This window comes from Thalassophryne amazonica, chromosome 17, assembly GCF_902500255.1.
Source record: "Thalassophryne amazonica chromosome 17, fThaAma1.1, whole genome shotgun sequence".
NCBI classification, from domain to species: Eukaryota; Metazoa; Chordata; class Actinopteri; order Batrachoidiformes; family Batrachoididae; genus Thalassophryne; species Thalassophryne amazonica.
The window spans coordinates 71,705,400-71,719,154 of record NC_047119.1 but is presented as its reverse complement, the minus strand read 5'-3'; the positions used below and the strand labels follow the sequence as shown (position 1 = coordinate 71,719,154).

Here is a 13,755-nt window from a genome sequence, read left to right as displayed (position 1 = left end):
GACACAATGCACACACACATACATGCACACACGCACACTCACACATGCACACACATACACGCACACACATGCACACACGCGCACACATGTATACACCCCCCCACACACGTACACATACATGCAAACCCATGCACGCACATACACACCCACACACGCATGCATGCACACACCCACACATACCAAAAAACATGCACACACAGATGCACACCCACACGCGCACACACACTCACTCTCACTCTCTCTCTCTCTATATATATAAAATGGATGGTAAGGAGTCCAACATAGAGAAATATTGGATGAAGAAAGTTATATAACTTTTCTCCACCCCCCTCCCAAATTAAGCAAACAACAAAGAGTCAAGTAAATTAGATCAATTTATTTTGTTGTGAACAGCATATGAATGCTTCTAAAACGTCAGTAGCGTGCTTCTCTACCTTCTTAGTGTTTTTGGCATCCTTGGAGTTCAATATTTCCACCAGTTCCTCCTCTGTGAACTCAGCAAACCTCGCTGGCAGACGATTTTCTGCTGTTGTTGACATGTTTGTTGCCATTTTTTCAACCAGCTTCTGTCAGCTCGTTCCTGACCTCTGCTACGTCATTAATGATGTCATCTCATGAATAATTGTATGCCACGCTCTGATTGGCTAGCTGTTGGCAGTAAGCTCTAATGCTATTGGTCAGTGAGAACCGATCCAATATAACTTTTGGTCCTAGCCTTTTTGGATCCCTTTGGATCCAACATAACTTTCTGGTGCCAAGCATGTCAAAATACAGGAAAATGATGGACAGAAAGGCTAATCTGTGATTGGCTATTGCAATCTGAGTGGAGAATATATATATATATATATATATATATATATATATGTCTTTCTTTCTGTCTGTCAGCGGCATGGAGAGAAAGGGGCGCTGTTTACACTCCGAAGCAGCAGATGGCGGTAATGCGCTTTCACGTTGTAGGCCGGCGCCATGGCCGAGCGTAAAACACGTGAAGAAGAATCAGACCAAACACTGATGATGGCGGCTGTCGGTGAAAATCACCAACAGGAGGAGAAACTACGTTTGTATCCTTTCTATAGAGGGTTTTCAATCGCGTGACCGATTTGCTGCAGGACAGGTGTCGTGTTCATTCTGGATTACAAGGAGGCTGGCGCGTGGTAGAAAAATGGAGAGAATATACGATTATAGACTTTATCGGAGTTCCGTGCGCGCAGGGGTTGATGGGATACCAGTGTTCCAAACAAACCCCCGTGCTTCACTCGCTTCGGCAAAACAGTTCAATATCGCTCATGAGCGCACGCTCTTCAAGGAGTTTTTGCATCTAAATCACACCAATGTGACAACAATGATATTCAGAAGCTTTTTGGTAGGAAATGAAAAGTGTTCAAGTGAAAAACTTCTTCAGGCAAATAAAACTGGTCACCAGCCTGCACGAAAACAGGCACATGAAAAAGCTTAATGTCACTGTAGTGGAGGAGGGATCAACAAGCACTAAAACAGGCAGAAAAATCATGACGAAATAAGCTTTATTATCACACACCTGCTTTAGCTCATAGCCAAGTTGAAGTGTTGGGTTTGGGTGCAGTTCTGTGGGCTTCCCATCAGTAATGTGTACACTGCAGACACCAGAATTCGTGTTGGGTGTCCAGTTCTTTACATAGCCAGAGCCCAGCTGCTTTCTGTTCACTAACTTTATCCATTCTGCTCTCCTGGCTGGATCAGTTGGGAATGGGAAAATCTGAAATGGCCTTGGGCAATCACAATCCCCAGATGCAAACCTGCAGTCGTGTAGTCCACACTCTCTCTGCTTCCATCTCTCAATAGATTATGTGCTATTCCCACAGTCTTTCACTGCACATATCCTGCCCATCTTGCCTCTACTACCAGTTGAACATCTGCTGCTGGTCTGGAAGCTGTGCATCACTGAAGTCCAAGTGTTGAGAGAGAAATAAGCAAGAATTGCTGATGAAAACAAAGCCTGATGCAACAGAAAGCAGTGCCTGACGTGTGCGTACGTGGGTTTGTTTGTAACGATAGCCGCGGCCGAAAGTGGATTCCTGGCATGCACACTCAGAACAAAGATATGGTCTATTACGAGGCTTTAAAGTTTAAAGCCTCAAGATAAAGCTGTTTATCGTGACCGATGTGTAGCAGTTTGTTCAGTGGATCCGTATCTTATACCAGACAGTTTCGTGGTGATGTAACGAACTGGCCAACAGTGTCACACTGCGATATTGTGAACTTTTTGGTGTTTTCCACTTCGCCGTTTTGCATTTGACTCGTCCTGCGGCAGTTTAGAAGTGTTCATTCTGAGGGTTTGTTTGAGCCTCGTCACAGTGTCTCACTAATTGCCAGATCTTTGGAGTGGAACAAGCAAACATTTATCTCAAAACCAGCCCAAAATAAGCAGCCCCTTTATTCCAGTTGTTTTTCTCTGGGTGTACACACAAATAAGTGAGCTGAAAGCTGCCAATGTGTTGGACTCATCCCAGGTCTTCATGTCGTCCTGGTCCTGCCAGATATCAGACCCAGATATCAGCCGGCTTCATCAGAACCGGGTCTGAGCTCCTCCTGTCACTGCCATGATCTTGTTTTCTTGAATTGACTGGACGGATCAAAGTGCACACTGACATATGTGTGACAGGAGAGCGCATGTGAAGGTGCACATTAGTGGGACATGAACCAAAAATAACTCATATGGAACAGATGTGTTACACCTGTGCTCAAAGGTTTACATACTCTGGCAGATTTTTTTGACTGCTTGCCAGAGAATATGAATATGAACACAAAAACATCTTTTTCCTCCTCATGGTTAGTGGTTGTGTGAAGCCATTTTCGGTCAAACAACTGTGTTTCCTCTTTTTAAATCATAATAACAGAAATGACCCAAATGACCCTGATCAACAGTTTCCATCCCCCTGTTCTTAACACTGTGTGTTGCCCCCTTTAACATCACTGACAGCTTGGAGTCTTTTGTGGTGGTTGTGGACGAGGCTCTCTGATGGTGAAGGTGCTACTGAATATGTCTCGGACTTTATTTACATCAGTTATGAAGAAATACAAACAGTATGACACTCTGTGGTAAGTCTGTGTGGAGTAGACAGTTCTCAGAAACTGAAGAAGAGTGAGGAAAGCCACCAAGACACCCAGAAGAAGTTACAGGCTTCTGTGGCTGTGATTGGAGAAATTATGAACAGTGCATGTTTTGCATTTGTATCACCAGTTATACAGCTTCATGATGAAGTGGGACAGAGGAGGGTTTTATTAAAAAGAAGAGCTGAAAGTTCAGTGACAATTTGCCAGAAGGTACATCTGAGATACAAACCCAGATTTGATCTGTTTTGGTGAAAGATTATCCTTCTCTGCTCTACTCCACGTGTGTGTGTGTGTGGGGGGGGGTAGTCAGCTTATGAGCCGTGGACTGAAAGGAGGAGAGGAAGACGTGTGAGTGAGTTAATCTGCCTGCTTGCTTCAGACTCCACTGTGCAGGGAAGGAATGAACATCACACACACACACACACCTGCAGACGCCGTTAAATGTAAATATTGTTATTGATTAATAGATAGAGGGGCTTTTTTGAACATGTACAAATTGTGTGTAAACAGCTGTGAAAACTCCCTGGATTTGAGGAATTCCACAGATTTCATGGCCGGGGTGGGGGGGTGTTTATATGGGTTTTTATGTTTTTATGGGTGCAGATACGAATCTGTGTCCTCGGATCAGAAGAAGTCCGTGGAGGCAACAGCCACTCTCCAAGCCTGGCTGTTGCAACAAGTGTTGTAAAGCGGGACTGGTTGTATGCTACGGCGATACTGTGTGGCTGCTCCATGACACTGTTCTTTAAGATAAACATAGCATGTGCATATCACATAATTTAAGAGCCATCAAGTTTTTAAAAGAAGAATTTTTCAGCATGTCTGTGTCATGGAGTGACATTGGAGAGACGGAAGATGGTGAGACAGACTGTTTGAAAATGTTTAATAAGGATAAGAATCCGTGGAATTGGTGCCGGGTTGAATTTAAAGTTTGTCGTCATGAACACAGATAAAAGAATCCAGAAAAGCGAACTGCATGTTGTGCCCTCAAGAAACACAGTAAGAAATTTTTTGTCGGGAAAATAAACATAGTGCTGTTCAAAGAGGATTTCAAACAAGAATAAGTGACTTTTTTTACTATAAGGTATGTTATTGATATTTTACCATGATTTTCCAAATATTCTCCAATCTTTATCTGTGGTTTTTGAAATTCTTTAACAGTCTTTTCAGTCTTCATGAATTTCATGTAGTTAAATTGTTCTGAGTTAATGCATAATTTGGTTTACAATTAAAAGGAAAATCATTCCAGGTCCTACTTCCACATCATATTCTTGATATACTTCTGTTAGACATGATTGACAGTTCAAATGAAAGATTCAATCTAATCATTTAAATATGCACTTCTTTTGAAATTTTTTCTTCCAGGACATGCTGAAAATGTATCATTAGATACAAAATTAATTTGGTTTCTGGGACCCCATGGGCCCTAGACTGCAGCTTCTGGGGGTCTGCAAATTTTCGCAGCCCTGGTAAAACAAATAATTTAATTAAACAACTGTGAATGATAAAGAACAGAATGCTGACACGGCCGAGGGTATTTTAGCTTTGTGTTATATTTTTTCACTCTGAAGAGGGCTGAGACCAGGGAAGAATCCCTGGACATTTCATTCAGCTTCAAATGTTATCACTGACTGAACTTTTTTAAGAAGTCCTCACTTTTGTTGGAAGACATTGGCCACGCCCACTCTTGAGGCCCTTCATAGCTAACTAATAACAAATACTAATATAATTAATCAAGACAGAAGCCTTAAATATGACGTGTAATAGTGTTTCCAGAAAGCCTGAAACAAATGTCAGCATTTTGTTAATCTGTTGATTTGGCGTGTAATGACCCGAAAGCACGTGTTCGTGCACGCTGATGGTCATTTACACACAGAAACACCCAAAATTAAAATATCAGTAAAAAAAAATGAATTCCACAAATTTTCCTGAACCGTCCTGCAGTTCTGTGGACATCCCGTTCCCGTCTGCTCGTGAGGCGTCTGTCGCTCTGAAGTCTCTGTCACCAGATGAAGAACCGCGGAGAGGCGGAATCAGCAAACGGCTCACCGTGTGTGACAACATACTGTGCGTGTGAGTGGACACCTGTCTGTGTGTGTGAGAGAGAGGGAGTAACCTCCGTGTGTATGTGTGTGTGTGCGCGCGCGCGTGTGTGTGTGTGTGTGTGTGTGTGTGAGAGAGAGGGAGTAACCTCTGTGTGTGTGTGTGTGTGTGTGTGTGTGTGTGTGTGTGTGTGTGTGTGTGTGTGTGTGTGTGTGTGTGTGTGTGTGTGTGTGTGTGTGTGTGTGTGTGTGGTCGTAACCTCTGTGGTCTTGCTGTCTGTCTTTCAGAAGGTGGAGCGCAGCAGAAGCTCGGACTCTTCGTGTGTCCGTCAGTTCCTTTCTGGATCATCTGGCTCTTGTCATGGAGACCATGCAGATCTTCAGCCCTGCTGTTCCACAGTAACACCTGTTCACTCGAGTTATCCCGAATTAACACTTCTTTTTCTCTGCTGGAGCTGGACACCTGGAACAGTCAGAGCTTGTCCTTGTAGGTCTTCCAGAATGGATGTTTGGGTGAGTGGGGTCTTCAGCGGCTAAGGAGCGGTTGACCTGCTGCCCTGGACTCTGGTTTGGTTTGTCGGTGATGACTCCTGGTTTTGGTAAATACTCTGTGTGCTGGATTACATTTATTTCTAGTAAGAGTCTGACAGATTTATTTCCTTCTGTGCAGATGATCAGAGCAGCTGTACGTTTGTTGGTCGTGTTTCCTGAAATAAAGGAGTGACTTCTTTCTCAGGTGGATTTATTTTTTATCTTTCTGACACCTCAGGAGGGTTTTTTCAGACGTGTTTAAAAACACAGTAGAAAGACGTTCTGATTTTCTGTCTCATGTCAGCTTTGATTTAATGACATCATCACAAGGGATGGGCATTGATGAGATTTTATCAATATCAATACCATTATCGATCCGATTCCTTATTGATTCCATTATCAATACCTCTTGTGAATTTTCTGTGTACTAACAATCAATCAATCAATCAATTTTTTTATATAGCGCCAAATCACAACAAACAGTTGCCCCAAGGCGCTTTATATTGTAAGGCAAGGCCATACAATAATTATGTAAAACCCCAACGGTCAAAACGACCCCCTGTGAGCAAGCACTTGGCTACAGTGGGAAGGAAAAACTCCCTTTTAACAGGAAGAAACCTCCAGCAGAACCAGGCTCAGGGAGGGGCAGTCTTCTGCTGGGACTGGTTGGGGCTGAGGGAGAGAACCAGGAAAAAGACATGCTGTGGAGGGGAGCAGAGATCAATCACTAATGATTAAATGCAGAGTGGTGCATACAGAGCAAAAAGAGAAAGAAACAATAACAATTGTATTTGTAACAATTGTACCTGTAAAGCCAATAACAGTAGGCTTTACAGGTTTTCTATGTCAACAACATTTTATTGAGTCTTAAAGTAAATAAATACGAAATTGGTCACTGGATCCTTAAACTCTGGAAATGAATAGAAATTAACAAAATCTGTAGTTCTTGTCAAAAGCATTTCCTTCCAGACATTTTTAGCATAAATGTCTTTCCATACCTCTGAGCTGAGCTCTTGCAGCTGTGCCGCACATCAGGATGTAATTCAGGGGTGGGCAATCGTGCCATGAAGGGCCGAAGCACTGCAGGTTTTCCTTGCTACCAATCATCTCAGCAGGTGATTTCATTAATGTTCAGGTGTTTCAGCAGGTGATTTCATTAATGTTCAGGTGTTTCAGCAGGTGATTTCATTAATGTTCAGGTGTTTCAGCAGGTGATTTCATTAATGTTCAGGTGTTTCAGCAGGTGATTTCATTGACAACCAGGTGTTTATGTTCAAGGGAGAAGCTCATCAGCAACCCACCTGCTGAGGTGATTGGTTGCAAGGAAAACATGCAGTGTCTCGGCCCTCGTTGCCCACCCCTGATGTAATTTATAAAGACAACAACAACAACAAACGCTGAGCCATTAATTATTATACAGAAAACAAATGCACACAAACACGCTGAGATGCGAACAGCTTAATGCTAACTTTAAAATTGAAAATGCCATAGACATGCTAACGCGTAAGCATCAGTCCCATTTTTAAGTTATAAAATACATCTATCAACTGTTTCAGAAGACCATAACAGGTCAGTTTAATATAAAAAGGTAAATATTACTCACAGACATATGCTTTTTGGGGTTTTAGTGGGGAAAAATTAAGATAAAGCAAAATAAAACAAACAACCAAAGAGCCAGCGGATCGAAGCACTGCTTCATTGGTTCACGCTTCAAAGTGAAAGTCGAGTTGCTCTACAGAAACGGTTGATTACCCGCTGCAGGGTCTGTAATCAACGTAGAGAAATGATCATTTTCCCAACAAACCCTCAAAAATAACGGCCACGCTGAAGGACCGATAAGGACTGTTGATATCGGTGGATTGAATCATTTCTTAACAATACCCAAAAAGAACCAGTTCTCAATACCCAACCCTAATTATGATGCAGTTTGTTGTTTGTTCAGCTGAACGGTGTCTGACAGCATCGAACCCGACCCGCTCACCCAGGCCTGCTCGGACTGACCACAAGAGTTCACTTTGTGTACAGTATGGGTCAGGTCAGGTGACATCGTGTTTTACCATGTCCGATACACCACAGAACTGATCCCGGTCCAGAATACCAACTACGGAGAGGCGGTCCATCCCCACCTCTCAAAGGCAGCCATCCATCCGTGGTGCCAGGTGCATCCTGGGTCTCCCCATGGCCTTTCCAGCTGCTGCTGGGTCATGCCCAAAGAAATGCATCATATGTGGTAGCTGATGCATACATGTGATACTCCTCCTCTGAGTCTCCATAAGTCACATCTGTTTTAAGAAAGAGTGTTCCAGTGGTACCCAAGGATCCTCTGGAGATGTACCAAGTACATCCATTTCTCACTTTCAGCCACTGATTATCGTCCAAGTCTCACAACCATACAGTGCGACAGGAAGCACCAAGACTTAAGTCGAGACAACTGGACCCAGTTTGAACACTGCTTTAGGTGCCAAGCATTCAGTGTGGTCAAAACCCAAATGCATTAATTAATGAAATAGTTAATAATAAGCCCTACAACAGACTGGCCTCCTGTCCAGGGTGAATCCCACCTCACACCCTATGACTGCTGGAATAGGCTCCAGCTCCCCTGTGACCCTTAATTGGAGTGAGCGGTCGAAGATGAGTGACGGTGTCAGTATATATTATAATAGCCAAGTGGCCTCTGTGTGTGCATGCGTGTGTATGGCTTTGATCACGGAGAAACTGTGGGAGTGCTGACACGCTGCAAAAATGGGACTAATATTTTTGGAGAAATTAGCAATATTAGCTAACAGGCAGGGGTGGTGGCCAAGTGGGTAATGCGCTTGGTTTCAGTGCAGAAGGTTCCGGGTTCAAATCCCACCCCTGCCACATTTCTCCATGTAATGTGGAGTTGCGTCAGGAAGGGCATCCGGCGTAAAACCTGTGCCAATTCAACATGCAGATCCACCTTGGATTTGCTGTGGCGACCCCGAGTGCAAACAAGGGAGCAGCTGAAGGGACTTACTAGCAATATTAGCTAACAACTGAACAATGGACAGTGTGCTGCAATGCACCATGGGAATTCAGGTTTTCAGTGTTGTTAGTGTTATTGATTTATTGTATTTTTGTTGTTCAGTTGTTTTAGTTAAGTTGCCATTACCATGAGTGCCTTCTGCCACCGTCTGTGTTTGTGGGTGTGTAAAAATAAAAGCACCTGCTTGCAGCAGAATGTAGAAAAGACAAAAAGCTTTGGGTCTAGGATGAACGCAGCCAAAACAGAATGTTGATAGGACTAATATTTTTGGAGAAACTACAGATATTACCTATTACATAACGGCTGAGTGGATCCTTGCCATTTGATTGGTGCTTTGTATGTCATGTGACATGGATTATTCGTCCTGTTTGTGTTGCGTTGCATTAGCCTGCAAATTAGTTCCATTTACCATGCAAATTTCGTTTCATACATGTTGTACCGTTGCACGCTGTGACCACCGGCCCCTAGTGGGGATGGCGTTTATTTAAACATGGTGGAGTTTACTGATGGATGATCATTTGAAGGAGCTAATTGACAGTGCTGCTAATTCTTCTAACAAAAAAAATCCTCCACGCAGTAAGGCGTCTGGAGGCACGAAGAGCTGTTAGGATGAAAAGCTGGACAAATTTCTAACACAATTTTTCGCTGGAGTGAGGAAAGCAGACGGCAGTCTGTACAGAAAGTCAGTACATGGCATCACAGACTACATCGTCCAGATTGTTTTTTGCAAATTGACTGAGAACAATTTTGGACTCCTATTTAAAGTTTGTGTTGGACTATTGATGTCAAAGCACCAGTGACGAACACCAAAATGTAAGTCCCTTTTCTGTTGTTTATAAATTAATATAATATCAAATGACATGGATCTGTTTGCACCGTTATATAAAACAAATAATGTTTTTCCATTCTTTCAGTGGAACAAATATTTCATAAGGTGAAAGCTGGAACAAACCATTCAATGAGATTGAACTCGAACATTCATTATTTGTATAATAACACTGAACAATGGACATTGATATTGACATTCTGGACTCACCTGCCATTCCAGCAGGGGGCAGTAAATCATGTTTAGCATGAGTGTGTGCATGTGTGATTTTATTTACTAAGTTCAGTGTAAGCACATAATGTGTATATATATTAAAAATACATGACACAAAAAAGTGAAAACATTTATTTAGTCTGGGCATTATGCAGCGTGACCTATGAAAAATTACAACAGAAGCTTTACCAACTTTAGTCTCATAAATATGTTAGTTATATCACAAGTCCTAAGAAATCCAACAGGTGTAAAGTATTGAAAAATGCTGAAATAGGTGACGTTCCAATTTCCCATTGAAGCACATGTTAAAAACATGATGTATACATGTTTTCTTGTTTCATGTGCTCAAAAAAGGCGCAGTACTGTTCACAATCACCCAGAAACTGTGTTGGATGCAATATAGTGCCAGTGCAGAAACAAATTATTAACCCTAAGAGTGCCATGTGTGTGTATTATGATTTTTTTTGGCACTCTGCAGGTAGTTTCTTTGCATTTCTGTTTAAAAGTGAAATAAATGTCATTGTTATTAATAACAATAATCACTCATCTTAAGCCGCTTATATACAATCAGGTCACGGGGTCAACAGCTCCAGCAGGGGACCCCAGACTTCCCGTTCCTGTGCCACATTGACCACCTCTGACTGGGGGATCCCGAGGTGTTCCCAGGCCAGTGTGGAGATATAATCTGTCCACCTAGTCCCAGGTTGTCCCCGGGGTCTCCTCCCGGATGGACGTGCCTGGAACACCTCCCTAGGGAGGTGCCCAGGAGGCATCTTTACCAGATGCCTGAACCACTTCAGCTGGCACCTTTCAACACAAAGGAGCACCGTCTCTACTCCGAGCTCCTCACGGATGACCAAACATCTCACCCTATCTCTAAGGGAGACACCAGCCACCCTCCTGAGGAAGCCCATTTCGGTGGCTTGTACCGCCGATCTAGTTCTTTTGGTCATGACCCAACCCTCATGAACATAGGTGAGAGTAGGAACGAAAACTGACCAGTAGATTGAGAGCTTCGCCTTTTGGCTCAGCTCCCTTTTCATCACAACAGTACGGTAGAGCGAATGCAACACCGCCCCTGCTGCACTGATTCTCTGGCCAATCTCACGCTCCATTGTCCCCTCACTCATGAACAAGACCCCGAGGTACTTGAACTCCTTCATTTGGGGCAAGACCTCATTTCATATCCGGAGTAGACAATCCACTGGTTTCCTGTTGAGAACCATGGCCTCAGATTTAGAGGTGCTGATCCTCATCCCACCTGCTTCACACTCGGATGCGAAGTGGATGGCTGGTCGGTCAGGTGTGTGCCATCAACCTTGTGTCGAGCCGCCAGCTGTGTGCAACACAATCATCCTAATCTCATCCAGGTACATTCCAACATTACAGCACATTTTGCAGCAAGAGCCGGTTTCCTGAATGTAATCAAAGCTGTTAATTGCACACATTTTGCTATAAAGGCGCCATCACGTGATTAAATTGTTTTAGTTAATAGGAAACAATTTTCATTCCATCAGTATTCAAATCGTGTGGTGCGCAAATGCGCATCAGGCTGGAGGCTGCACGGTGCGTGATGGGGGGGCTGCTTGATGGTTAAATAGTTGATATGTGCAGTTGTTCCTAACAAAAACCAACGTGGATACATTTGGGTATGTCCACATTCAAATTTTTTTTTAAATTATTATTATTAATATTTTTTCTTTTTCTTGATGGTGGAACCAGAGATGAGCCTCTTAACAAGCTCCAGTCTGTGTTCAGAATTTGTCAATAAAAGCGTGTGTAACGTTAATGTCACACACTGTCAGCTGGTGTGCACCTAATATCTTTTTACTTCAGTGTATGCGCACAGCTCACTTCAGCATTTACACACAAATGTACTTAATTAATTTCCGTTTTACATTGCAGCAACCCAGAGAGGGGTCACAGGACCCCCACAAACCGACAACGGAAAAGACCGAGTGGCTGTGCCACTGTCAGAGGGCGAAAACACCATCAAAAGAGTAACTGCGTGATTCCTCTGGATTCCAGGTGGAGTCAAAACAAGGACCAAACAACCCATAAGGGACCAAGACAGAGTCAGGACTGAGGCTGGGTGTCCCACCAGGGTCCACAGGGGAGAGGTCATGTGGTAGCCGCATGGCTGACAGAAACCGGACGGGAATGTAATAGGTTGGGCCTCAGGCTTAAAACGGGTTGCAGGTGAGCCAGGAGGGTGGCAGTGAGGAAGACCGGACCAAGCGGCAGTTGCACAGTCCGCCATGTAACCCACAGAGGTTTGTGGCTGGAGCCATGAGACAACTGTCCAATGCAGAGTCAGGAGGTGACTATGAGGGGGGCTGGCTGTGAGGCCTAGTATGGAGCACTGGGGATGACCCAGGGGGTAGCCGAGAGCTGTGGACAAATCAGAGGGAGGACATGGGATGGACGCTTGGCAGGAAACCCCAAAACAACAAACCCTCCCCTGTGCTATGGACTGTTTAAGATGGCGGAGAGAATAAGGATAAGTTATCTGAACTAAAGGGCAGAGGAAAGAATGAATTTGCTTAAGGATGTGACTCATCACCAGATGAAACAGAAAATTAACCAACAAAAAACAGTCATCCCAATAACAACTGAGAGGAAAACAAACTGACATAGGACCTGGAGAACAACACCCGAGTAACACCAGAACATAGAATGCAAGAAAACCAACAGAATAAACTTGGAGGGCAAACAGAGAAACCTACAGGCCATAGAAGTAGAGAGACTGGAGTGCCAACTCAAGATCTCATTCCACTGAGTTCTGTTTGTCATGGCCCAGTCACACGGCACACGACAATTCCTGAACGAAGGGAAAAAGTAAAAAAACGTCACAATTCACTGAGAAAAGGTGGACGAAAGAGCTTTATCACCGAACAGTCTGCGAAGCAAGAGAGCAAAAGGGACGAACGAGGAAATTAACAAAACCGAAGCTCACGATCTCGACGAAACGCGCCTGGAGCCACAGCTGGAGCAGTGTGTGTGTCTGCATCTCTGCGTTCCAGGACTCGGCGCTGGGACGGAGCTCATAGCACTGAGTCCTTGAGAAACTGCAAAGAGAAGCTGTGGAGATCTGTGTGCACGTCGGTGGACCACCTGCTCTGATTCCTCGTCCAGAACAAAAGAGGGATCATCTCCATCATTATCAGAATCCACACTGACTGTCGACACGCTGCGCGCTCCATCTTCCTTCACAAAAAAGTGTGCTGTGGTCACTGCTGTATCACTGTATTATGTTCTAAGACACATATATTGATTTATAACAGAAACTGTCAAAAGGGAGAATAAATATAAATATAAGTGTAAAGATGATTGAATATATCAGAGTAGTAAATGACTCGTGCGGTTATTTCCACCAGCTTATCACTGATCCACAACGTGAATTCTTCCTTCAGAACAGCTCTTTATATCATCATTTTGATTCATCTGCCTGTTGCCACATGTACAGAAGGGCTGGATTATCATTCGTACACTCATATTGTTATATTTAATACAAAATAATAAGCGCACGCAGGAGCTGCTGCTGCTAATGCTGCATTCAAGTACTGTCGGAAATTACACAAATTGTTTGTTGTTTCAAATTCAACAGTTGCTTGTGGCAAAATAATTAATTATATCCACACAAAAGATTAATTCTGGCCTATGTAAGGTGCCTGAGCCCAGTGAAGCTGCCCCCCCACACACACAGATAAAAAAAATCCAAGCAAGCAGGCTGAGTTTGCCCTGTAATTTCCGATGTACATGAAGCAGCAGCAGCCTCAGCGTTCACAAACCGGCTTCTGCACTGTGTGAAAACATTCAGCTGCTCCAATGAAGTCAAACAATAACGTTACAAAAACTACACAAACGATTAAAAGATGTCAAGAACGACAGCAAAACGAAACAGATGAATTGAGATTTTCGTTGCTTTTCGTTCATATTTTTCAACAGTTTAAAAATCCTGACGAAGCGTCAGCTGCAGGAACGAGGCTGCGAGAGTTTGGGATCACTTCCAGTCGTCTGCCAGCAATAACACCAGATGCGCT

At 43.6% G+C, this 13,755-nt stretch overlaps 1 protein-coding gene across 2 annotated transcripts; it reads left to right on the top strand.

Annotated features, from left to right (window-relative positions):
• Window positions 1-991: 991 nt before the first annotated feature.
• Window positions 992-5,866, top strand: LOC117529431 (EKC/KEOPS complex subunit LAGE3). 2 transcript variants are annotated; one of them, XM_034192216.1, is made up of 3 exons: window positions 992-1,061; window positions 5,038-5,160; window positions 5,424-5,866. In XM_034192216.1, exons 1-3 carry the CDS (start codon window positions 1,012-1,014, stop codon window positions 5,536-5,538), a joined length of 288 nt encoding a protein of 95 aa, XP_034048107.1. In that variant the 5' UTR covers window positions 992-1,011; the 3' UTR covers window positions 5,539-5,866. The 2 variants fall into 2 exon arrangements, with proteins under 2 accessions (XP_034048107.1, XP_034048106.1); XM_034192215.1 differs by having other exon boundaries at window positions 5,038-5,166.
• The last annotated feature ends 7,889 nt before the right edge of the window (window positions 5,867-13,755 follow it).